Below are 27,426 nucleotides of genomic sequence, written 5' to 3' on the forward strand. Positions count from 1 at the left end.
CCTATAGAGCACGTCAGCATAAGCTGCTGCTGCTGCTGCCCAGAAATGAGCAGAGATCAGGAAGTGTGCAGATACACACCGGGTTAAATCACTGATACACCATGCTGTCAGGATGAATGGTGGCTTTAAACATCTGTCTGTTTTTTCTTCTGTGAGAACAACCTTGATCCAGTTTTAATTCACTGCTGTGGTGTGTAGGTTTTCTGTCAGCTGATGTCCCTGTTGGGAGAAAACGCATATAACATTGTTATTTGATAAACAGTCAAACGAATGCAGCCCAATCCAAGAGCCCTGCAATAAATCCTCTAATGTTAGGCTTGTGTTGAAACTGTTTTAGAGATCCAACTTTGTTTTTGATATTTTACCTGTCCCATTTATATCAGTAAGACTAGATACTAGATATTAAAAACTAGAGTTGAAGCAATGAATCATTAGTCGATTGACAGAAACCAGTTAAGTTATTTCTCAAGCAGCAATGCCAATCATTTGATGCTTCAAACTTCTCAAATGTGCTTTTCCTTTTTGTAAAGTGTAGTAATTTGAATATCTTTAGGTTCAACAAACAGCCATGAAAATTTTTCATTGCTTTCTGATTTTTTTTTTTTTTTTAAATTATAGACAAAAAGATTAATCAAGAAATGACCTGACAGATTAATCAATAACCAAAATAATTGTAAATTGCATCCCTGTTTGTAGCATCTGTCAGTATAACACAATACAATTCAACAGCATCACAACCTGCAGCCTTCAAAATGATCATACAGTTGAATCAACACTTCTCTCAAACAGTTTCAGCAACAACTGAACATCATAACCTTCGTGACGGGAGGACAGGACTGTTGTGGTGGACCGCGTTAGTTTCAGCTGAGTGTACCTAATGAACTGGACAATAAGTGTGAGTTGTTGCCTTGACAACACAATATTCATCAGTTTACATCATGTAGTTGGTTTACAGGAACTTCTTCAACTGGTAGCTCTTTAGGGTCACGTGACAGGACTCTGGAAACATCAGTAGTAGTATAATAGTAGTAATAATGAAAATAGCCAATGTGATTGGCTTGGTGTATGTGGAGGCATGGATTCCATGCATAATATACCAGGCCCGTGCATGTGATAGCATGTCATGTGTGAAATGTTGCTGGTGTACACATATCTATATTCTGTGTGAGTGAGTGAGAGGGAGAGAGAGAGAGTCATTATTTTGTGTTGGGGGAGCATCCAGCTTGTGTTAACTCGGTCTGTGTCTTGCCTGAGCTAATGTAGGCCAGTGTATCCTGCTGTGTGTCTGTATGAAGTGTTCTGCGTGGGTGGTTGTGTGCACAGTACACTGCCTCTATAACCTCCTTATTTTCGGGTGTGTGTGTGTTTGCTTGCTTTTGTGAAGGTCCTGTGTGTATTCCACCTGTCTTTTATTTTGTCCTATCTGTCTCTCTGTGTTTGCTTTGCTCCAGTCAACCAGAGCAGCCCTTTTACTTTTCCATTAGGCTGATAAGTGTGTGTGTGTGTGTGTGTGTGTGTGTGTGTGTATTTGTGGTTGTTAAGAGGGTCAAAGTGACACTCCATGATAAGCAACTTTCCCTGGAGTTGGGTTGTGGGCAGAGTTAATATGGAGTCTGTATGATCGGCTGCACCTGGCTGGGGTTTTTACACAGAGAGAGATTTACTGTGTTTAAACAAAGGTGTTGCTGTATAGGCAAGGCGTTGTTTCCCATCTCATCTTTCTCCGCTTTGAAAGACACAAGGCATTTAATAATTTCTCTCTGCTGTCATGCAACTAACTTTGTAGCTGTACTTCAGTGAACTATCCAAAAGCACCCAAGGCTTAACATAGGTGGACTAAATTTCCTGGATCTTGGCTCTATGAAACTAATGCAAAACCAAAGGTTTTACTCCACCTCCAAGCTGCTTCTCTGCATCTTTTTAAATACATCCGAAATGCAAAATCTTGAATTTGTTAGTAGATACACTGGTGCGTTTTTAGGCCTGCAATTAACTTTTTTTCGCAGCTAATTTTGTCCAGTTAATGCTTCAGTCAATAAAATGTCAAAAAATGGTCCCAGAATCAAATGAGAAAAATATCGAAAATACAATGTTATAAAAAAGAGAAAAACGGCAAATCTCCATATTTGAGAAGCTGGGATAGTTGTTATTATAAACATTTTTAGTAGCACTGTCACTTTCAGTGTGCGTGCCCTCACCATCAACTCCTAATAATGCTGTAAAGGGCTCCACAGTGGTTCCCTGTTGTTCCTTTTCATCTCGTTTATTCCCTTGGCAAAGGATAGGAGAATTAGAAAGGATGTGAATCTAATTATGTTACAACATTGAAAGGTTTGAAAATATGGACAAATACTCCCCTTTGGGAGTAATGTTCAAAGTGTGATCACAAGTTTGCATGTTCATTCATTCATTAGCCATACTTGAGATAACATTGACTTACCTAGTGTTTAGTGGGGCAAAGAAAATCAGACAAGTCATCTCTGTTCACAAGCACTGTGGTGAATTCAGAAGCAGCTCGGAGCTTGCCAGCGTGAGCTGGACTCTCACTATTATGGTAGCTAATTCAAATTCCCAGTTGTGAATACTCTGAAGGACAGTGTCCCTGCCAGAGGAATTAGTTCTGTCACACACACACACACCCATGATACTGTGGCTCTTAAGATCAAAGCGCTCTCCAAATAGCATTATCTGTTCAAAAGTATCCCATTTGGGAGAATGTCCCTCTTGTTGGAGTCTGTATGCCAGTTCAGAGACACTTCTTGAGCACAGTATCAGTGCCTGTAAGCTATCATCTGTTCCTGTGCAAAAATGAACGTTGCCATTTCTGACAAATTCCTTTGTAATCTTTTTTGGTAAGGCAATAGAATAAGGACTGGAAAGTGTTCCTCATATCTCATATCTTCATATCTGGTCATGAATCTCGAGATGCATTAGTTGGAGTTGAAAAGTTTGTCTTGCTTTAATTAATGTTCACAGTGATGCAGCGAGTGTTCAGGAGCATCTCTGAGGTTTACTAGTTCCACTGACTTGCAGTGTAAAAATATGAAATTCTTTCACATGATAATCTCTGCAAAACTCTAGAAATATGGATAATTTATAAATTCATTGACATGCTTTAAATCTTTGCAACAAAGGCTCACGGTTTCTCTTGAAACCATTCATACTTTCAGTCCCCTGGCATCAGTTGGAAATTGAAAATACCTTTCTACATTTTTATGATGATAGCTGTGAAGAATCCACTCCTTTTTGAAGAATTACATAATGTATAGTTGATGGACTGAAAGTGAAGTTTCCCCTCTTCTCCTTTCCCACACACAGTACACAGTAAGCATGTGACATGACAGGAAACTTTGGCAGCTGGACTCCATACAAACCCACGTATCTGTAAGTGCATTGTTGTACACAGGAGGATAATGTTGCAACCATGAGCCTGTGCCTCACCAGGATGCCCCATTAAAGTCTTCCTTGTTGGACAAACCTCAGAGGGTTTTTCCTGTCAGCTCTTGAGAAGCCAGTGTCCCTCTGTTAAGTCTACTTTTCCTGCTAATCAGCGTTGTGAGAGGGGAGCTAGAGAGGAAGATAAAGGAGCAATGAAGCAGAGGAAAGACCAACAAACACAGACTTGATTAAGAAAGTTATCAGATGTTTGAGTCAAGCTCTAGATAGGCGGTAATTGGATTTATCAAAGCAGTGAACAGTGTGAGTGTTTTTTTTTTCTGCTCAGATGAGGTGTGTTCCTGCTCGACCCATGTCACACACATGTCTCTCTTATAACAATACAGGTCAGTACAGATTTAATGAAATAATATCCTTAAATTCAGTTTGACAAAGAATAGCGGCAAGGAAAGTAAATGCCACTCATGCCAGTTCCACCCGTCCATACATTGGTCCACAGCTGATATGTCTGTCAGCTTTGTTTGTTCCTGACACATTGTGTCTCAGCTCGGTTCTTACCCAAAGGTGGATCACAGTGTTGAATTGCAACTATTTCTCAGTGTGTTGTTATTAGCCAGAGGTTTGGATTAGTTTCTAGTCTGTGGCAGAGGATTCAGAAGTGAGTCTGGTGCTTTTCCTCCAGCAAACTGAAGAGAGGAGAGGAGCAGACATGAACGGTCTCCATAGGGATTCAGAAAGTTTGTAACGCTGGCTGGTCCAGAACTCATGAGTGAAAGTTGCTGTCTGTTATCTGAAGCTCTAGGCGCTCAGCTTCTGCCTGTCCATGCATGTCTCAAACTTTGGCTTTATCAATACATCTGTCTCTCATCATAGGCAGCGTGACTTCAGTGGCTCAAAGCATTTTGCTGTTGTAAAAGCAGAGCATGTTGATGTATGATGTATTTTTCAAGCATGTTGAAAAATGGAGCAGTTCAGTGACGGAAGATGAGGATGTTGCATTATGGGTGTAGATTGGAGCATGCTTCGTCTTTGGCCTGTTATCTAGTGTGCAGTGCAGGACAAGGTGGATGCTGATCTCTGCACTGTCTGCTGTCACCCTCGTGTCTGTAATGAACATCTTGACTGTATATGCATCTTTCTTCACACACACACACACACACACACACACACACACACACACACACACACACACACACAGAGCTTTACTCATTATACTGATTACATGTGTGTGAGTTCCTGCTGTTGTGTAACTACAGCACAGTCATGTAGCTAATAGACCTGTGGCTTTGAAACCCCTTGAGGCCTCAGCAGGTCAATATGTTTGTAATGCCAGAATAAAATGTAATTTTAGACAGCAGGCAGATCCCTTGTTACTAACTAAATGCGGTTCTGGAGCAAACACTGAATCAATAAAAGGCTTAAATGAAGCTGGGGATCCCCAGATACTGAATCTTTCTCAGACATACAGTTTTTGTTTGGAAGTATTGACTCTGTGTGCGCGTTGCTTCTGACAGATGTTCGACTGATTCATAGAGTAAGTAGAGTTACCAAAGAAGAAATCGTGTCACTGCTGTTTTTAAGGGTTTATTTTCTGAGGGTATGGTTAAATGAAAATCCTCTTTTGAACCATGGAACAGCTTCACAGTCACTTTAGAGTCACACAAATTCACAGCTGGGAGTCCCAGGAGAGAGACGGTGTTGTTCCAGTAGAGCTACCCTGCTGATGTTTGGGGTGAGGGGAGTGCCTTGCTCAAAGTACGTGTGGGAGGAGGGAAACTTTTCCTACTGTTTCCTCTGTCACTAAACTCCTCCCCCAAACAGAGATTGCCCAATTGTAGCTTAGCAACCACATGCATGGGGATGTAGAAAGAGCGATACTCAGAATTTAAAGAGTTTGGACAGCCTTGTTTTTGTTAACCTCTCGAAATCAATGGACTAAACTGTAAGGAGCCGGGTAAACAACACAGTAGTAATCCAGCTAGTGCTTCAACTAATGATTATTTTCATTATTGAAAGTTATTGAACTGTTTACAGTTTCACTATTTTGCCACTGTCTGGATCCCAGTCCTCAATGCTATATCAGAGTTTAGGCTAACCTTAGCTGCCCTGTCCCGCTCTTCATTGAATTTAGGAAAGTTTATGCTTCAGCAAACCCAGCCAAAGTTATTATCCAAGATAACGTTAGTCGTCATCCTCAAAGCCTTTTTTTGCCACAAATATCAACACTGAAGCATAGATCTTACCACTGTCATGCTTGTGCATATTTGTGGAGAACATGAAGCTCAACAGGCCTAGCAACAGTAACTAAGGAAGCCAGGCTTAGTGAGCAGATATAAATCAATTGGAAAAAAAGAAAGAAAAAGGACAAAAGAATGAGAGACTGACGATGGAAAGTTAGAAAATGATGTGACGGAGGGAAAAAGAGAACGTGGGTTGTGTCAGGTCTGGTAGATTTCACTTCCGCCAGTCAGAAGGAGTTGGTTCTGATCTACCAGCCTTGAAACCAAATGATTGACAGCTGTGGAGATAACAGGAAATAAAGACTGAAACATCGGCAATAAAGAAGACGGATAGTTTAGGTAGACGTTTAAAAGCACAGTTCATAACCTTTGATATCTAACTGTCATTTTACTGCTAGCAGGTGGTTTCACAACATGCTGATCTGTGGCAAAGTGAGCTCCAGTTTGTACTTACTTTAATTTTATTCTGTCTTTCTCTCTTTTATACCCACCTCTCTTGATCATTATTAGGTTCCTTGTGCTTAAACACAGGAGCATGCTGCATCTGTGCATGTGCTGTAAACTGGATTATTTTCTTCTTATGAAGATTTTGTTCCCTGGCAGACGACGGGTATTCATGGATTCATGGAAAAGTTGAAAGGGATGAAGATATATCCATTGTTCATGGGATCAGTACTGAGACAAGAGCATTTCAAAGAACTGCATTTTCATTCAAACACGAAGAGAAAACAGAGCAGCCCTCCTTTTATTCTATTTGTTACTGAGAAAACTATTGTAGCTGCATCATAACATTGAAGTTGACGTGTGCAGAGCTTCACAGTCGGGCCAGCAGTAATCTCTGTTCCTGTTATCAGGCTGAAATATTTAAATAGGCCTGATATGGAGTGGAGGTGGTTATGGTGTTTTGACTGTGCCCTATTTGCGGCAAGGACATTCAAATCACCAAACAAATGACATGTATTATACATCTAATTGCAGCAACCACCTGTGTAATTTAGTTGGTGCACTTCCAGTCACTTGCCCTGGGCTTTGATAAGACTTTAGTGGAGGTGATGCACTCTGTTTTATGTGTGACTGGAATAATGAAAATGATGTGCACAATTTTTGAGAATAAATGATCAAATCTTTTATTCTTTTACATGAATTCACAATTTGAATATATTTTTATATTATTCTTTTTTAAATCAGGAGAAAAGTTGAGCTGTACTTTTGCCACTGATGACTGGCCTGTCAAGAGTAAAGATAGGTACGTCAGCTATATTGTGAAGTTGATATGGCTTTATGTTTTTATCTTTCACATATTTAAAAATCCAGAAGACTTACAGCCTGCACCATGACATGTATCAGTTCTGCATAGGGTTTTTTTTTTAGCTCAACCTGTTTTTTTGAATGATACAAAATCTCTGTCTGGATGCTCCATCTGCCCCGCTCTTAGCTTTTTGTTATTGCCGATTAAAGAAGCAAATATAACGCAGAGCGGATTGAGGCACATGCAAACAGGCATCCTGGCCAACCACCTCATCCTCCTCCGGAAACATTCACAGTAGACGTGTATGGATCTGTCACATTCGGGTCACAGAATCCTGTTGCCGACTTTGTGCGTTGGCCTCAACCTCGAATGAAGTGCAAATCTTTGTTTAATCTTTCTTTTCTGAACAGTATGTTTTGACATTTCTCTCTGGGCTGGGTGAAAAATTAAAATCGTAGTAGATAGTCGTAAGAAATTGCTTTGATTTGTAATGACATCTGCTGACATGGAAAATCAAGTCAAATATCGAAATACAATGATCATTGCAAGAAATGATATTCTCAAATTTATTTCAGATGTTAAGTATTATTTCATAACAACACGATTCATTGAAGATAATACTGAAATATTATGCAGTGATGGCTTCTCTTGCATTAATCAATCAGTTAACACTGTAGAGAGAAGGTATGGACCAGGGCCAGTCCATTAGACATGCAGCACAGAAAAATCCCCTCTGTGATGAAACTCAGTAGCTTAAGTAACGGATTTTCAAAATGGAAAAAAATTCCAAATAATGTCTGGCCATCTGCCAAAGTAGTGGGTAGATAGATGTTTTAACACTGGTCTGGTGGGAGGTGTTAGTTTCTCACCCTGCATCTCATCATGGCCATTCAATAACGAACTGGTATTTGTTGCAGCTATCCTGTGAGAGACATCCACTAAAAACACTCTTAGTGCCCCAGATATATGTGATGCACTTTGTCTTTCAGATGTTTCTTACATTGATTCTTTATGCTTATATTGTCTTATGACTGTTTAAGTCTTAGTTTCAGTTAGTCCTGGTTTTTCATCGATGCAAGTGCGATTAAGGGCTGCACAAACTTGGCCTGACTCCTCGGCCCTTTGTTATTTGGTGCTATTAATCATAAACTTCAGGTTCTGGTCTCAGCCTGTCGGAAAAAATGAGCAAAGTTTTCTTTCTTGTCATTTTGCAACATTGTCAACAGCTGTGCAGGAAGAAGATGCAGATATTGTGCAACCAAATGGAATATATTGATTAAACTAAATTTAAACCCTTTATCTACATACATGACATGGCCCTTTACTTCACTGACTCCCTTTACTAATACTTCTTGTGACCCCTCCACCCTCATAACCCTGTCAGGCACATTGCTGCACGACTGAAATGAACGCACTACGACACACAAACACCCATAAAAAGTCCAAAATCCACAGTTAAGTTTGTAATTTTACTGGCTAGTACTAGTAAAGAAGAAGCTTGTAAAGTGTCTTTTCTTACAGTCTGTTGAAATGGGTTTCAGGAAGCAGAGGTGTTGACTCAGCTCAACCGTCTTTTTCTTGTTTAAAATGAGGAAGAATCAGAGCAACTGGCTGATGAAACAGGTGGTTGTCAAGCTGTTTGAAACACTTACTGACTGTCTAAAGTCAAACCCATCACTGGAAACTAAAGCAATGATTTACATCCTTTCAGAGCTTAATGTGTCTATGAGTGTATGAAGAGTCACGACACAATTGATAGAATTGGATAAAATTAATAGAGAGCCTTTTTGTGTGTGTGTGTGTGTGTGTGTGTGTGTGTGTGTGTGTGTGTGTGTGTGTGTGTGTGTGTGTGTGTGTGTTTTTGACCACAGCATGTACTCTCATTTTGCCAGCTTTTCCTGTGGGCTCGTCTCTCCTCTCAGGGACACGTCAGCAGATTTAGGACAGACTGCTACTGTATGGCATATTCCTCTGGTGACGGGAACCTTGGTTGGCCCGTTCCGTAAAAATAGACACATGCATTAACACATTTAACATAACAGTAAAGTATGCCTCTGTTTTACATCAACCCTCCATTTTAACATAAACTCTGTCCAAAGTGCCAATCAGCAGAGGTTTATGTGTAACAGTGCTCCCGCAATGCCAGACTAGTTCTGCTGCCGGAGGACTGTACAGCCTGTGCCAGTTGTAATTGTATGAGTTCATGTACAGTGATTTATGGTAGGAAATTCTTTGTTACTCCAAATAAGCAGCTGTACCCATCAGTTCCAGTCAGGAATACCAATGCTGCCAACAAGCAGTTTGTAGCTTAGTGGCAAATACTGAAACATATTTTAGCCTGACTTCTTTGCTGTAGTGGCATTATTTGTCAAGGAAACTGACTGAGGTTCCCTGTACAGACCGTACATTAAATTATAAGAAATGGAGTAAATGGTGCGTTTGTCTGCTCTAAGGTAAGCTGCAAAGTTAGCATGATCAGTTAACCACCTTATGCACTGCCCTCGCTTACATCACCCATCTCTATTTACACCATAGTTGGTTTTATAGTCGGGTCATTTTGAGACAAGACAGAGTTTATATCCTGCATTGCTCTTTGATGCCGCCAAAAAAAAAGTTCAGAGTTTCGACTCAGACACTTCTTGACTGAGGATTAGAATCACTGACAGTGCCAGGTGCTACTTTATCAGAGTTTATACGATAATGTTTGCAGCTCTTTCCTGCATGGTTTTAGTGAAGTTCACACTCAAGCAACCCCGACCAAACTCTGCGTCTGAGAGTTATGTTTGCAGAACACATTAGTTAGTGCTAATCTACAAGCGTTTTCAAGTGAAAATGCACTGTTTGAAAATATAAAGGATAAAGCATAAGTCATGTAAGATAAGCAGCTAAAATACAGGGTTAATATTATTTTAAGATAAAATAAAATTGAAATAATTTTTTTGTTTGTTTGTTTTTTTTTTTTTTACATTTTTCTTTATCATACTTACTAGAACTTAATAGCTTTACACTGCAATACAACAACATTGCTGTTGTTGTGAACAATGTGCTCTTGTAGCTTGCTATCACATGATCATTTAAGACCCCTTTAAGGCCTCCATTATACTCGCTTGCGGACGCTATGGACACCATGGATGTGTAGTTGTTCTCATTATACTTCTTTCTAGTCTGCTTTGGGTCGACTTGGAGGAGTGTATCATCAGTTGGTGCCATTGTAGTGTAGCGGTAGCCAGTCAACAAAAACAAATTGGTGGGTACATGGACCTTCGTGGATGCAGAAAGTATAACATGAACTTAACTGTTAAAACCAGTCAGCTGGAAACATTAAAAAGTAAGCTGGGGACTGTTTTCAGCCAACTCCTGGAGCTAGCATTAGCCTAATTAGCTATCTAGCCCCAGCTGATAAAATGCTTGTTCCCCTGACTCAGGCTGTATTTACTTTAAACTTGCCCGTTACTCCGTCTCTCCAACAGGCCATATGGTAATGCACTTTTTTCCATTCCTCTCTCCCACCTCCTCTTTTCCTAATATATTGTTTCTCCCCTGCTTATATGCTTTTTTTGTGTTCCTTTCAAAAGCATATTTCTCTGTTCCCATGCATACTTGCTTTCTCATACTATTTGTTTTTTATTTTTTTATTTATCTTGTTTCTTGTTTTATAAGTAGGGCAGAAATTCAGTTGGTCACCCAGGGACCCAATTATGAAAACACAATAATGAAAAAGTAGTATTCCTGTCATGTACAGATCCACCAGATACAGGGTTTGTGACCCACTTTGGGGCCCTAACCCACAGTTTTAGAAACCACAGACATAAAGAGAGTAACAGAATATCATGAGGTCTTGGGGCCAGCAGGGCCTCATGGCTTTTTCTGCATCTCTGTGCATTTCTGCCTTAAAAGGTAGGTTTGATTTATCTGTACTTTCAGCTCGGTGGGGGTGGAGCAGATGTGATTGTGTCAGACCCCATGAAGACAGGCTAAGAATAGCTAAAACCATCTAACACCTTAGCTTGGATTGGTTTGAAATAGTGTTTTTTCACGCCCTCTCTGCTGCATGTCATTATGCTCTGGAGCCTAACGTCATGTTGGAGACGAGGCCAAGTCTGCTGCTGACGCAGGTACAGCTGGAGCCGACTTTGCGAAGGACTAGTAGTACAGTATGTTAGACTTCTAGACGATGTGTACGCGTTGCCCTCCCTACTTGCAAATACATAGACTGTTTGATTATAACAGTACCGTCTGCTGTCTGTCAGCTTTGTTTGTTCCTCACACACTGCGTCTCACCTCAGCCTCCATCGTCACTCTTCCTTCTGCTGCCATCCATTAACAACATGGCAGCTGCAGAGTGTGTGATGTCCTCATAGGTCAGGGTTCACTGTCCCATCCTGCCTATGAATGAATTACCCAACAGAGTGTAACTACAGCAGCACAGGGATCTGCAGCCATAAACAGCAAGTAGAGATGGCCGTATGCATGGCTCATGTCAGCTGACTGATAAAAATGTATGAACACAGCTAAATTAAATTACACTTTCAGGACCGAGATAAATTGTGGCACCAGAGAATTTGTATTCTGGCTGGGTTGTTTCTGTTTCTGTTGTTGGCAGATAACTGAGCTCTCACACTCTATTACTCACAGTTCTCACGTTTCCGAAAACAGCAGCATGCTAGAAATGAAATCAAACTGTTGTTGAACGTGGTGCCGAAAGTAAATGTATATTCACTGCGACTTGGTCTGTTTGTTTTTAACGACACGTTGTGGCAAGATTTCAGTTACGACTGTATACGTACAACACAGCTGTATTGTTGTAGATAGATTTCAGTTCAAATTTCTCAGTGATGATCAAAATGATGACGGTCAAGAAAAAACATGACACAATATGACATTAAATGTGATTAAGTAATAAAAGAATAACACATTATACTCTGCTGGAGATAATTAAAAGTCAAGTGTAAAGCGTTTTTAAAAAAATATATCACCGCTGACTGAAAGGAAACATGTAGCTAACAATCCTCACTGACCGCGTATCACAATCAGGCCTAAATTATACTTTACTCATTGCAAAAGCTTAAATTTGTCATTTTCCCATGTCTGCACGGGTCCACCAAGTCAAACATTTTGGGCTATATGCGGACCTTTGCAGACAACGTGACCACATTGCGTGCCCACGTCTGTATATGGACACACCCAGTATAGTATAGTATGTCTATATCTGCTGCCCCTTTTTTGGACCGTATGTGCTCCTGTACTGGCACAGTGTGGGCGAGGGGAAAGAAGACAGATCCAATGCTTTTGATTTACATTGTTGAGTATTACTCTTTCATAACCTGACAGATGAACAGGAGATGCACAGTGTTCATCAGTTATGCAGATGGATTTACACTTTGGGTGTCAATAGCCTGGCCTTTCTCAGAGTACCAGTTGTGTTGCAGTTGATCTGTGTGTGCATGGTTGTCCATTTTACTTGCAGTTTGCTTGTCACAGGTTTGATATACTAGTTAGGACTCTTTCAGCAGCCTTTTGTGATGAGCCAAAGCCAATTATTTATGGTAACTTAATACAAGTGTGAAGAGAACACCCTGAAACCAGAACACACCCCATACACTGTCAGACCAGTTTGTAAAAATAGGTTGATAAATAACTGTAATATGTCACTGTCTGATTAATTAAACTGTTGGTCATAACTCAAAATGAGACGCATCCCTCTGGCGGAGCCGCATGATGAGCGCGGCAGTTTGTTTCGCAGGGCCTGTATCCCATTACAAAAGAAATATTTCTTTGTGCCAGAAAAGTTGCAGAACAAGAGTGTGTAATTAGCCTTCATTAAAAGTTTAACATCTGCTCCCCTTCTGTTACTGGATGATCTGACCTGATGAGCACGTCTGGGAATTCTAACGTAATACGAGCTGAGATGATGACTGAGGCAGTGTTGTAACACACACACATAAACATGACACACACACACACATCAAAGTGCGCCTATTGGGACAAAAAGACTACAAGTGCCATTTAACACACAACACTAGTATTTACAATCAATAGTGTGACGTGCAAGCAATCCATCAAACACACAGAGCTCAGTTCACTCGTTGTGGGCAGCACTACTGTAAAACAGTTGTATAATGGCTTCTTCCGCTCCAGTGGAGTTTTGTCAGTGTTGTCAGGGTTATCTCAGATCAGGCTCGGAGAGAAAGCCAGAGTTACAAAGCATTAAAGACGTGGGTGTCTGCCAGACGGAAAGGGTGTATAACAAAAGAAACTTTTGTGTTGCATTATGGGAAGTGTAGGATCCAGTGTTTTTATAGCTTTGCCCAAATTAGGAAGTATAAGTCAGGGTATCTCAGTCTCCACTGCTTTGATTTGACCATTGTTTTTCTTCCATCTGTCTCTTGTGAGTCCCTCAAACTTATCGGAAGTGCAACAGTAAATCCCTGCACTGCCCCTTTGATGAGTGAGCGACTGTGATATAGCAGTGTTGCTGAGAGAAGGATAACAGAAGGACTCTGGCTGAATTTTATTTGAGTTCAAGTCTCGATCTTGTCACCCATACTGTGCATTAATGTCGGAATAACTTCTACTAGACCTGCTGATCTATAGCATTGTGTACTAGCTCTATGTAATGGCAGAAAGTCTCCTGAGGTGCTTTTACAGGATGTCATTGGTGCCAGGCATAGAACGAGCTTGGTCTATGTGCAAACAGGAGTGTGTTGACATCCATTAGTACAGTGAGAGTAGGAATCAAGCTCTTGCATGTGTGCTTTATTTAACAACTGATGATTATAAGACGTAATTAAGTGTATGGAGAGTTTTTTTTTTAAAATGTAGACCAAAGGTTATATGTGTGCATATTTCAACATTTGGTCATGTCGCATTAGTGATGCAACACATGTATAACATAGTCATGTAGAGGAAACTCGTGGAGACTGTAAATCTTGGCTTTGGTTCAGCCTCAACACACACACACACACACACACACACACACTCACAGCAACTTACATGTATTACACACCACTACTGCTCACATCCATATGTGATACCCATTCACGAAAAACCACACCCTCCTCTCACCCTCCTTTCAGAAAACCTTTCTCCTTGTATGGGAAAGAAAATATTTATAGACTTAAAGCTCTTTCCCGTTCCAACCAAACACACACACACACACACAGACACACACATACACACACACACATACATACACACACTCACTCCTGTGGTATGAGATAACACGTGCTGTGTTGCGATTTCAGTGGCTATCAGTCCTGTAACATTGATGACCTCAGTGTCGTTTGAAGGTCTTATTGTAAATCTATCCACATCTTGTCAAAGCTATTTGCAATTCTAATCTTTCTGCCTTGTTTTTTTTAGTGCACACCCCATCATTATTCTCTTTGAAAAAACACCAGGAGATGTAATTTTCACAAATCACCATAATTTTCATGTAATAAACAATTGAATGAAAGCACTTCCCATCATCCAGATTGTCTTAAGGCAAGCAGGAACATTTTTGGTGGAAGTAATCACAGACCACCCCTGTGGGCGAGGAGGGACAATCCTTTACTGTTAGCAGGGAGGAGGAGGAGGGGGTATCAAAGAAGGCAGGGAGGAAAAGCGGGGTGCAGGGAAAGAAAAGAGAGGAAGCAAGTGGTTGATGAAAGAGTTTGTACAAGTGCATTGGGGATTCTAACTTCCCCACCATTTGCACCCCACCACCCTGACCTACTTTTTGCCTCTGCTGACACACTTAGATGATTCAGCACTTCACTCCATCTCCCTCCCTGCTTCATCTTTCACCCTCACACTCCCGACATTTCTCTCCTGCTCCTCCTCTCTCCTTCTCCCCTCTTGCCTCGTCTTGTTTTCCCTCTTTCGGTGTCTCCAGCAGCGCCTTCCCTCCTTTCTGAAAATTGAATCTGAACTTGCCCATTATCAGGAGTCATTTGTTCAAATTAATTCTCAAACTCCCGCCGACTAACAGCGGGGAATAAGCAGCTTTCACAATGCTGAATAATCATTACCGCCACGTGAAAATCTGACAAAAGATTTCAGAAACTGAAATTTAACATTTTTGTTTTTAGACTGATGATTGTCGGACTCTCTTGAGTGCGACTCCACCAGCACATAAAGGAGCATCTTTAAATTCAGTAAGAAGGATGAAAACCACATAGTTTTACATGATAACAGTGAAGGCTCACTGGGCTGTGTCCCATCCCCCTTTCTTCCCCACTCTTGTTTCTCACTCTCACAGATCTCCTCAGCGCTTCTGTCAACAACCGTGAATTCAGCTGCACTCTCCTGCGCTTTCATGTGCTTCTGCACAGAAACACAAGCGGTCCTGTCTCTGACCCCTCTGACTGAACATAAAAGACCTGTGTGTGTGTGTGTGTGTGTGTGTGTGTGTGTATGTATGTGTGTGTTTGTCTTCACTATGGCATCACTACAGTGCTACAACAATAGATGTAACAGACACCATGAAACCGAGCTCTGTTTACTGTGTCTGTTGAAGCGTCACTGACGGGCAGGACGGCAGCAGGTCAACCTACAGTTGACGAGTGTTATTAATGAGTCAAAGACAAGATCACCACTGTGTGTTTCCTCTCCGTACTGATACGTGAGCGTACACCATGTGGGCTGATAGCAGGCAATTTGCATTATCTCATAGATGAGAAAATAAGACTTGGTGGAATTTGGTAACGTTTATGCAGAATTTCATGCAAAATATTAATGCGTACGGGACCTGTGTTGTCATGGTTACAATAATAAACACACAGTTAAGGTTGTGCAACGGTCACAGTTCGGTTAATTTTAGGCACAAAGGCTAACTGGTTAGCCTTAGGAAAATATCATGGTTTGGGTTCAAATAAATTCTTCCTTAAGGTTAGGGAACCGTCTTCGTCATGGTTACCATAATAAACATGCGGTTAAGGTTGTGGAACGGTCTTAGTTAAAAAAACAAAAAAAACAATGATGACTGTTGGTTTTATAGAGGAAATGAACAGCAGTCTCTTGTGTCAAAGTCCTGTGTTTTGCAGACTCATCCCTTCGTCCCCACCACCACCTAACGCAGACGTTGCCACTTTATTTACTACATCACTTCCTGACCTCCTGCATATTGTTGCGGCAATAAAAGGCAAAAATAAAAGGGAAAAAAATCATTAATTAATTCATCGTTTGATCTGTAAAATGTCAGACAATTAATCTGCTCTAACAATCCTGTACTCAAAGATTTACTCTGACATTAATCAAAGAAAATCTGTGAATCCTTACAGGAAGCTGCAACTGTGAAATGTTTGGCCTGAAAAATGGCTTAAACAATGACTCGATTATCAGAAAAGTTGCAACTAATCGTTTTACCTTCAGTGAAAATATACTCTGCTTGTGTAGCCAGTGGTCCTCCCTGTCTGACCTGAAGCTGTGGAGAATCACTGCAGCAGACAGCTCAAATGTTTAAAGCTTGATGTTTCCCCTGGGAAAGATGTTCCATTCTGCGGATTTTTGCGCTTACTTATGTTAAGTCACATGACGTTTCTCATCCAATAAACGACAAACTAGTGGAAGATACAGAATTGTGTGTTTCCAGCAAACAATCCTTTGTAAGAGCAACAGGTCTACAGGAGATAGTGGATACGTATGATCCATCCTAAATGCTTGTGCCGCGATGTGGTGAATGTTTACCAGTTCTCTAGCTTGCTTCTGGACGGCAGGTTGAGAGAGTTAACTCACTTATTGGACATCTTCATTTGGGCTGATTCAGACGTCACCAACCTCAGCCGGCGTTGAACAAGAACACAGGAACTGGGAGTGATCAGTTACATTTTTGCTGTGTGTGTGTGTGTGTGTGCTATGATTGACCTGTGTGTGTGTGTGTGTGTGTGTGTGTGTGTGTGTGTGTGTGTGTGTGTGTGTGTGTGTGTGTGTGTGTGTGTGTGTGTGTAGGATGCAGATGGGGTTTTGGGAAGGGGGCCAGCACACACAATTGCTCCATTGAGCCGTCTTACACCCCCTGAGCCTGTCTCTCTCCCTCTCTCCCCCACTCTCTCTCTGTCTCTCTCTCTCCCTCTCTCTGGTGTGCACACACGCACACACACAGACACACAGACACACACACACACACACCCTGGTGCGACTTGTCACAGTTTGCTCAGTGCAGTCTGAACTCTCGAGCGAGTGAAGTTGAAGGGGCTTTCAGGGTTGAAGTCTTGTGGATTTTACAAACAGCCCCACTCCCATCTTTGTTGCCCCCCCCCCCCTCTTTCTCTCTAGTTCAGAGGTTTTATTATGGACTGACGTTATTTTAAAGTTACACAGCAGCCTAATGAGCTGCTCCACGTGTTTGAAGCAGAGCAGGCATCTCCTAAAGCCATGCATCAGCAGGGGCTTGTGTGTGTGTGTGTGTCTGTCTGTCTGTCTGTCTGTCTGTCTGTCTGTCTGTCTGTCTGTCTGTCTGTCTGTCTGTCTGACACACTTCTGATACTTCTGTGATGTTTTGGATAACTTTCTCCCTCTGTCATGCCTTATTAGATGTCAGACAGACAGAGAGCTGTACTGTGTGTTTTTTCATCCAGGGCTGGTAGACTGAGCAACTTGAAGAAAATCTGCATAGATGTATTTTCTCTTCTTTCTTTTTTTTTTTTTGGAGTACTGTAGTTTACATTTGTGTGTAGACAAATGTGCCCTTCCAGCCAACTAAGATGAGCAGGTTATGGAAAGATAGTTGTATTCTAAATAACTGACTGATTTATTTCCTCTGGAGGAATTAGTTGCAAGTGGAACAGAAAAAGACGTTTTTAAATGTGATCTCTTACAGCCTTGAAAGAAAGTCATGTTGTTTCACTACTTTGTGGAGCTTGAGCATTTAGTTTGATGTATGTGAATATATTCCTGATCTGACCAAGAGGAGGTTAACAACGGCTCTGATTGTGACGACCTGTCCCTGTACTTTGTCTGTGCACTGGAGAGACCACTAAAGGAGCTTTTACAAACACAAGCATGAAGACTAATGTCTTCCTCTGCATGTGTGGGAGCCATCTTCCAGTGACTGTTCTCATCAGTGTGTCTTATCTGCCTGCTCAACGTCAGAGAGAAAGCGTCCTGTGTTAACTCCAGTGTGGATGGTGGCTTAAAGTGGTTTTACACCTAAGCTCCTGTCTTTGTTTATGTTGGCAGACTCGTAGGAAATTGTAGAAAACTGGTCCGGGGACATCATCCACCATCATCCACCTTCCTCTCTCAGTCACTCACCCTGGCCAGCATTGCTCAGATTGTGTAGCAGGTGAAGGACAGATCATATGGTCGACTAAAAGTGTATGACTTAATGGACGTGGATAAATCTCCCATTGGCTGACTATTGCATCATTTTGCTCTGCTGTCTTGTCATTTTCAATTTTCCTGTCACTCTTTATCTGCCTTGCTCTCAGAAGGAGATGATCTAATACGTCTGCTAACCATTAAGGGCAAGAGTTTAATCAGCCATGTGCATAACGTTCTGCTGTAATATTTCCCTTCAGCAGTATTTAGCAGGAGAAGTAAGATAAATTAAAACATTAAGAGTTCAAACAGAGTCTCGAACAGAGTTTCTGAAAAGCTGGCATGTCGAAGACGAGATGTTTCCACTTCATTTAGGGACTTTAAGCCAAAGCAGCGTACTCTGATTTGTCGGAGAGTAGAAAGTGAGTTTGGATCCTGCAGCATCTTGAGGAAGTAACAAGCTAAAATTCATAATGTCACTTTAGTGAGTAAGGAAAAGGAGAGTGAAAAGTATGAGACGAGGGCTGATCAGCAGAGGTGGCATATGGAGAGGAGAAAATGAGAGAGAAGCAGAATCAGCAAGAGGAGAGGAGACGAGAGGAGACGCCACCACATGACAAAGAGCTGCAGGGAGTCGAGTCGAGGGAGAGGGAGATGAGAGGCATTACAATGAGATGAAGTTTGGAGAAACTGGAAGGAGGGGGGGGGGGGGGGGGGGGGGTGCTCGCAGGTGAAAGGTTCAGCCATATGTAATTTGACAGTTTTATTCCAAAGTTTGCTGCTATGCAGGCACAAAATCAGTTAGTCTCAGCAGGTTGAACTTCAACAACATATTGCTGGAAAGCTTTGCTGGGAGGCACAACAAAACGACCACAAACGCCAAAACACATTCTCCTACATCAGTCTACATCCTCCCACCTCAGCTGTGTGTAACTACATCCTGGTTATGGCTGTTTTTTTTTAGGACTTGTTTTCAGCAAGCTTCTTTCATCCTTTCATGTTGAACTACTGCCAGAAGATACTGTGTATGTGTGTGTGTGTGTGTGTGTGCATGCGTGCGTGCGTGCGTGCGTGCGTGCGTGCGTGCGTGCGTGCGTGCGTGTGTGTGTGTGTGGCCCGAGGACACCGAGCTGTGATTAAAGAGGAGGGAAAAAAATGTGACTTGTTCTAGATTCTTTCTTCTCCTGGATAAACAACTTGCAGTGCCAGCCGGAGAGGACAGCATCACCGCAGGGAGCCTGAATCAGGGATATTAACACGGTCACAGTGGGAACGTGTGCAGTCTCACTGTCTCATGCGGATGAAGATGTCACACTTTTGTGCAAAACACACACCATGTCCCCAATTTAGTTTTCCTGCTAATAAAGCATATATGTTGGGGAGGGGGTATTGCATTGGAGACATGGGTTGGTGGTGGGTTGCAATCTAATTGTTGTTTTCCACTTTGTTTGTCTTCCAGCAAACAAAACTCTCCTTGTTTTTAGTGACGGACCATGTGACACTTAGTCACATCTACACAGGCCCGCTCTATAAACTCTCTGAACTAGAGTTCAGGAAAAGCAGAAGTTCCTTGAGTAAGTTTGTCTTTCTACTGCTTTTCATGAACTGTGAAGATTAGGAAAATTATAGGAGCTGATTTAAAAGTTGGGTTTCTGTGGTCTATAATGTTTGAATAATCCCGTTTCAGTTTCTTAACTATCTTCTGTTGGTCTTTGGTGAACTGCATGTCCTTGTTCTGAGGTTGTTAGCTGTGCTAATGGCTCTAGGAATGGAAATGTCATTTGGTTCAGACTTTGAAGCACCCACCCTCCCTTCTTAATAAGAGTGAAATGTGTCCTTCCAGGCTTCACAGTGACACATAAATGAAGTGCTTGTCTTTGTTCCTCTATGTGGTGATTTGTTGGTTGCCTCCAGTTTTCCCTTGCTTCTTGAAGTTCAGCGAGTTCATCCCAGAGTCAAGTCTGGAGAAGTGAAATGGCTTCAGGTGATGATAAAATCTTTTGTCTATGCTTTACATTAAAGTGTAGACGGTGCTTAATTAGAATTAATATTTTATATTCAGCCTTCTTTCAGAAATATTCTTACCATGCAGTTATATGCTACGTTTGGGTTTATATTACATTCATATTTAAGACATTTAACGTGGTGTGATTTCCATAGGAGGCGAGACCACAGTGCATCGATGGTGACCCTGTTGAGGAAAGGGGGAGTGTGTTCTTAGACGTAGGTTTCAGTAAATTTGTCTTGAGTTGAGGAGGTCCCCCCGTGGGGACGGTTCTCTTTTCTCTCCTCCGGGAGGTCAAAGGTCAGGCGCAGCTCACCGAGCACCACGGCTGGAGCTTATCTGGATTCAGTGTCTTGCTTAAGGACACTTCAGCAGGACAGATGCTGGCTGTCACAGGGGCTTGAACCTGAGCCATCCACATGAAGGACGTTTTCTCTAATCACTAACAGCTCTCGCTGCTGTACGCCGCCCTGTGGGGGCGAGCGCCTGCACCAAACGGCATGTGTTACATACAACAACATACTTAACTGGAAACCAGCAACATTGCTTTCTGGGTTTGGGGGACATTAACACATGGGACACATTAAATATAATTATGCATTTCTGGACTGAATTAAAGTGGGAGGTGAGGCACATAATATGTGCATTTGTTTCTCTTCAGATTTATTTTTGGACATGCGTGTGGTTCAATCCACCACTTTACTGAAATATTTCAACAACTATTGGATTCTCATGAAATTTCATCCAGACATTTTCCCCTTGTATCACAGTTATGTTTGAACAAATACTGGATTGATTTTCATGAAGTTCTTTACAGATATTCATGTTCACATTGATGATCCTCTGACTGACTCTGCATCATCATCAGGTCATTTTAATTTGCCCAGTTCTCTGGTTTATGACCAAATACATACAAAACTGATGCACAGTACAGTATGTGAGTACAGCCTCACATATTTTTAGTGTTAATTTGGTCGATAATTTGATTTAGCACGGATCTTTCACAGTTGAAAAACAAAGGCATCAGCCCTGTTTTCAACACAGCATGGAACAAATACAAGACGTGCTAGTCTAACACTAAAGAGAGTAACAAACTGTAATTTCAGCGGGGATTTCAGTAAGCACCGTCTTGTATCATCACTGTGTGCTGCTGTCCATCAATGTGTTTTATTACTTCATCTCCCTGCTGCAGTTATGCCTGATGTCCTCTACTGTACTGTTGTCTCTTGGGGGGATTTTGTGATGAATTTAGCCTGCAAAGCAAATCAGATCATTGGCACTGCATGTTGTATCAGAAACATGGTTTAATCTGGATTTATACTGTGAAATCAAAACCAGTTTTGGCCTGAGTTTGAATGTAGTACTGTAGAAATTCCATCATAGCATATATTTTGCCCGTAATTGACTGGTGTAAAGATGTTCTCTCCATGCACTGTTAAAGTGTATGGCTTTATAATAATGTGTGTAGCGTTTGTGGGTTTGTGCATGTCATGCATTTATGTATGTGTGTCGCTCATGCCCAGGAGTACTTGTGTTGTGTGTTGGTGAACCCTTGGCTCGTATCTGAGTTAATCTATCAGTGGATGTGATCAGATTACTGTGGATTATACTCGGACTATTAGAGTCTCATCCAACACTAGATAAAACACACACACACACACACACACGCACACACACACACACACACACATTCAGTCGCAGACAGTCAGATAAGTGCTCAAAGTGTGCGGGTAAACCGGAGTGACACACTAATGCATGTGAGCTCTCAAACCCCCGACATACACAAATATGAGCTGACACTTGTTAACACACACACGCATGCTTGGTCTGATCTGTTGAGGGCTTAAAGTCCATCCCATTATCAGGGAAGCAGGTGTGAGAGCTCTGTTGTGCCCCGCGGAGATCCTTCAGTTGGCAGAGAGAAAACGCTTGTTAGGACTGGGAATCACTCCTAAAACAAAACATTGAGTATGAATTGACCAAAAATGGACCAAAACAACCCAAACTGAGATTTATTTATTTATTTATTTTAAAATTAGGGCTGAACGATATGCAAAAAAAAAAAAAATCATATTGCAATTATTTTAGAAGATATTGTGACATGAGTCACAATTTCAGTTGAATTGGTCATTTTTGCATTTAATTTTCACTGAAAAAATATATAAATGATGTTTATTTTTGGGTTTGTATGTAAATAGCATGTTCCTTTACATCCAGAGAATATGATTTGTAGGCTGGGGCGTCTCTGTAGCATCACTTTGTTTATAGTATGTTGTGACACATTTTACCTTTATCAAACAAATTGCAGCTCTTGCGATTTGGATTTTGCACTTGTTGTGATTTTGATAATATTTGGATTGATTGTTCTGGTTGCCTTGGTTGCCCTTGTTAAAAATGTACAAGAAAAAATCTTAAATGTGACATGAAGCAGAAGTGAAGAGGAGCAGTACTCTCAGTTGTCCTCACAGTTTATATGAAGGAGCCAGAAATGCATTCAGTACAGTCAGCCCTTAAATAGAAGATGGAGACTGCTGTTTTTGACGTGTGCAACAGGCGGATTCAGTCTCTAATTCGTTCCGCTCTTTTGACGTCCGACTGAAATTTAAATATTGGAATTCATTCTGACAGCCTCAGTGTGTTAATTAATTTAAAGTGGCATATAGCATGTACTTGTCATACTGTGAGGCTCTTGCTCGTGACCTGTCAAGTGTCAATTTTTTCACTGCCCCATTTAACTTCCTGTCACCCTGCGCTGCAGTGTGACACCAAAAGCCCACAAAACTGTTCTTCTTCTCTTAGTGGCACAGCGGGGCTCGTACGGCCATGACAAAAAGTGGGAGACACACCGTTCTCAGCAGCCAAACAGAAATTGTTTGTTTAACAAACTGAGGATATCTAAATGCAAAACTCAATAATTCATGGAGTGTGAATGTCAGAAGACCCGGCAGTGTAGGAAGTGCATGAGTGTGACGAGTGTGAGCAAGTGTTGTAAGTGCATGAAAACAAAGTACAAGGAAAGAACAAAAGCTGAAAGCATCCCCACTAAGTGGCTGCCCGCAGGGAAGGTGAGAGAGGGACTGGCAGCATCAAGCCAGAGCTTTTATAGACTTGTAACATGGGCCCAGGTGATAAGATGATCCCCTGCCCCACCCATAAGGCAGCCCAAACAGGTTGACAGGAAAGGAGAGGGGTCGTCACATTAGCGAATATAAATGCTTTGTCTCCGTGTGTGCAGTAAGATGCTTGATGCTGCCCTTCAAGAACCGGCAACAAAGCAAAGCGACAAACACACACCGCAGGGACACGTTCACCCTCGAGGGTTGTTAGGTGGCTCAAACCAGGGAAACAAACCAACAGTAATTCCTTAAAAGGCAGATTAAACTAGAGAGAGAGAGAGATAACCAAACAAAACAAAAGGAGCTATTACTCAAGCAGATATTTAAAACAAAACCCTACCCGCCCGTCTTTTCTCGATAGAGCTGTTCTAAGATGTACTTCTGCTCCTCTCACTGACCAGAGAGCTGCCAAGAAACTGGCTGTACACCGCCACTTAAATGTGCTTACACTGAAGTGTGCGTATGTGTTTTGAAATTCAGCGTGCGTATGAAGTGTGTCATTGTGCCCCTATGTGTCATGGCCATCTGCAAGATGGCAGACTAAGTAAAAGGCTGCCTAAGTGACGCAGCAGAGGAGGGAAAAAATGAAGGGAGAGACGAAAAGACCTGAGAGACAGAAAGAAGGAGGACGAGAGGATGCAGACCGGAGAAGGAGTAAACATCACTGACCCCTTGACGAGTCAGTCATTACAAACTCATGCTGTGCAGCCAAGTTTGCTTCGAACGATGATTTTTAATTGTAATGTAGATCACAAATTTTGGCAGAAATGGTTATAAAATGATGCACTAGACGTCTAGAATATTTCCATTTCATGAAATGGTGAGAGTCTTCAGTTTGAACATGACTCTGTAAAAATCGACAGAAGCTTCAATTAAGTGTTAGAAGAAGCTGATACCATGTGTGTACATATATAATATTGTCAGACGGTAGAATTAAATTATCTTTTCATATCGACATGAAAAGTAAAACAAAGGGAGGAGAACTGGGTCTTAAAGGGTTATTAACATTCAGTCAGAACAATTTTCTCTGTTTTGAATATTTCTGGTTGCAGCTGGTAGACCAAGGTATGTGTTTGTGTGTGTGCGTGCAGTTCTAATCAATCATGTTTGTGTTTTGTAGGGGAGGCAGATACAGGCTGAAGCCATTTTCACAAAGAGGTTTTCAAAGCCATTCATGTGATGTGAGTTGTAAAAATAGCTCTCCCAACATCTGCTCCCTACTTGCCCTTTTTTAAATCACGTTTCGATCAGCAATAAGTCATATTTATAGCAGCCATTTGTTGATAAATCACGCAAACTGGCCCTTCAAGCACTGCATTGTTCTCATCATCTCCTAATGCCTTCTGTCTTAGTGCGATTTGTGATGGGCGATTCCCATAAATCACAGGGGGCTTGGATGGGAATCAGGCAGCACACAGATGGAGGATTTCACTTAGTCTCCGATCACTTGTGTCTGGTCGACTCTTCTTTCCTTCTATTTATTTCAAGTTTGGTTTTGCCTGCTTTTTGTTTTTCTCTGTTTCACTCACGCTTATCTCCCATTTCATTTTCAGCTGCCTGTTTGTTTAAAAGGAAAAAGGTAAACTGGTGATTTTCTGCAGCTACAACAAGTGAAAGTGGAACTTAGAACTCTGCAGCCATTTGGCTTTCACAAGCACAGCAGGGGAAATGACTCCCTGCTCTGTTCCCCGCACTCGCTCCTCAGGAGCACGAGGATGCAGAAACTCACTTTTTTTATTCCCAGATGTAATTTAACACGTTAAGATTCCTAACATTAAGAAAGATGTTTTCTCGCCTCTCGACAGTCAATGTTCAACAGGCTGTTCGCAATATTCGTTTTTTTTAATTGCTTGTTCAGCCAGATGTGTTTCATTGAAGTAGTCTTCCTATAAACTGATTGTAAATTGAGAACAGCTGCTCAAACTATCAGATCTATCAAAAGTTATTTGGTAGATTGTCAGCAGGTTGGAGTTGTGTAGCACTGACACGATGGAAGTCAGTGTTGAAGGCTGAGATCTACCGTATAACAGTATATAACAGAATGTGATGATATTATGGCTCTACCATTATCTTACACCGAGACTGCACATTTAGCGAACATGCTTCTAACAGACCTTTTTGTCCCTGCCGACCTCCTGATTCATCTAACACATGTGCAACTAATAACATGACTCTACAGTATGTTTAATACAACTTTGTCTGGATGAGACTCAGAAGAGCCAGAGGACACGACAGATATAATCAACTTGATCTGACAGAGAGCAAGACACACCTCAGCCGACTTCATTAGGTCTCTGTCGGTGCTTAACGTTCTTAAAATCACATCACGGTGGTGTCATACCCGCAACAGCTGACAAAATTTGACAAAATCACACCAGCTTGTTTACTGATACCCAAAAGCAGGGAAAACACAAGTTCCTCACTTTGTAATCTCTGCTCCATCAGCTATAACGGTGGAGGATTTTGTAACCAGCTCAGAGTGCGGAGCCATGGCACGATCTGAAGGGTTGACTGTAAAACGTTAACTTGAAAGCCTTTTCTACAAAGAAAAAACAACCCAAAAAAGCCAAGTCCAAAAGCAATTTGGAGATCTATTTTACCTGAAATTTGTGTCCTGTTTTCCCTCAGAGCCTGTCAATCTGTATTGACATGAGCATGCAGACAGCTTCAGTTTTCATCCTACACTGGGCATTACTATCTGACTGTGCACACACTCAGCTGTTGTGAACACGCACAGAAATTGATGTAGGATCGTTTATAGTGGTCGTGGGTGTTCAAGAGTCTAATCTTATTGCAGTCACTGGAAAATGGGTGTAGTTTTAGAACAGATTGACGAGCCGTCTGCTGCAGATGAATGGAGATGTTGGCGTGGAGTGGAACGATCTGTGAAAGTCGGGGGAAAACAGCAGCAGTTATTTTGCTACTGGGAATGCAAAGGCATAAAAAGCATTAAAAAAAAAAAATAGTGTGAGAATCCCTTTTCCACGTCCCTCAGGTGTAGAAATGAATTGTTTAATATCGTCTATGATGGTCTCGAACTGTCTTTAGGTCTCCTGTGGCAGTAAAGAAAACAGATCAAAGCATTTTGGAGAAGCTGAAGGTGAAAGAGACCTAGAGAGCAAATACAAGCGCTGGGCAATAGTTTTCTGAAGTCAAGGGCAGCGGTCTGGACAGGGAGTGAAGGGCGCTAATTGCCGTGCCTGCCAGTGTATTGATCCAGTGGGTTTTAATGCTAACATAGATGGACAAGGAGGGAGGGTTTGGTCATCTGTCCATTTGTGTAAATGGTGAGGGCATGACTGTTTTTCTCAGTTCACTGATGACGTCCGGAGGGATGGGTAGAAATGAGTGAACGAGATAATGAATGGACAGGAGGAAATGAAAGGAACGGATGAGTGAATGGGTGAATGAAGGAGTGGATGACTTAGCCCGGTTGAGATCTCCGAATCACTGCACATATGGTGATTCAAATGCTGAATGATGTGAAACAAAACAGGCATTCGGTCTAATTATCAGGCCACGGATGAATGAAGGACCAGATAAGTGAACTGATGATTTAATGAGATGAGGCGTGGATGTGAATTGGTTTACTTATTAAGTGCAATGCCATAAAAGACAGCTTTGATTGATCAGCATCTCGGGCTAATAGGATCACAAATCACTCTTACTCTGAATTTGATCTCATCGGTTAAGCGTTTTATTGGATAAAGTGCTCAAATATTTCGTTTTCTCTTTAGGGTTTGGAATAAAATGTTGGTGCAGATTCACACCTGCATTAAAAGCTTTAATTACAAGCTCACACGCTGGCTTTACTCTCACATTTCTCCTAACTGTCTTCACAGTTTTACAAAATTTACAGACCGAATTCTCTAATTTCTTTAAAAAAATGTCTTAAATGAGATGTGTCTCATTCACTCTACTCTGATGTATGTCTTACTGTTTGCCTTGTTTCTTTCAGGATGATTGGGGCTCCAGTGACTTGTCTAGTAGGAATAAAGCTCGCAGCTCTGATGACAAGGCTCACGGCCTGGAGACTCTGCCGCCAGGTAGGAAACTTCACTACCCATCATGCACCACCACCACCACCACACCGCAACTTAGTCTGGAAATGATAAAATACTGTTAATAATTACAATTATTTGCATATATTAAGGGGACAAACTAATGTTTTTCCTGTCT

At 41.6% G+C, this 27,426-nt stretch overlaps 1 protein-coding gene across 2 annotated transcripts in view; it reads left to right on the forward strand.

Moving 5' to 3' along the window:
- galnt2 (polypeptide N-acetylgalactosaminyltransferase 2) overlaps positions 1-27,426 on the forward strand; it is a 50,630-nt gene that overhangs the window by 721 nt on the left and 22,483 nt on the right. For both annotated transcript variants that reach the window (XM_022741473.1, XM_022741482.1), the window contains exon 2: positions 27,206-27,293. In XM_022741473.1, the coding sequence (XP_022597194.1) occupies positions 27,206-27,293 (88 nt within the window). The remainder of the gene's footprint in view (positions 1-27,205; positions 27,294-27,426) is intronic.

This window comes from Seriola dumerili, unplaced genomic scaffold (genome assembly GCF_002260705.1).
Source record: "Seriola dumerili isolate Sdu_G_001 unplaced genomic scaffold, Sdu_1.0 BDQW01000003.1, whole genome shotgun sequence".
NCBI lineage: Eukaryota > Metazoa > Chordata > Actinopteri > Carangiformes > Carangidae > Seriola > Seriola dumerili.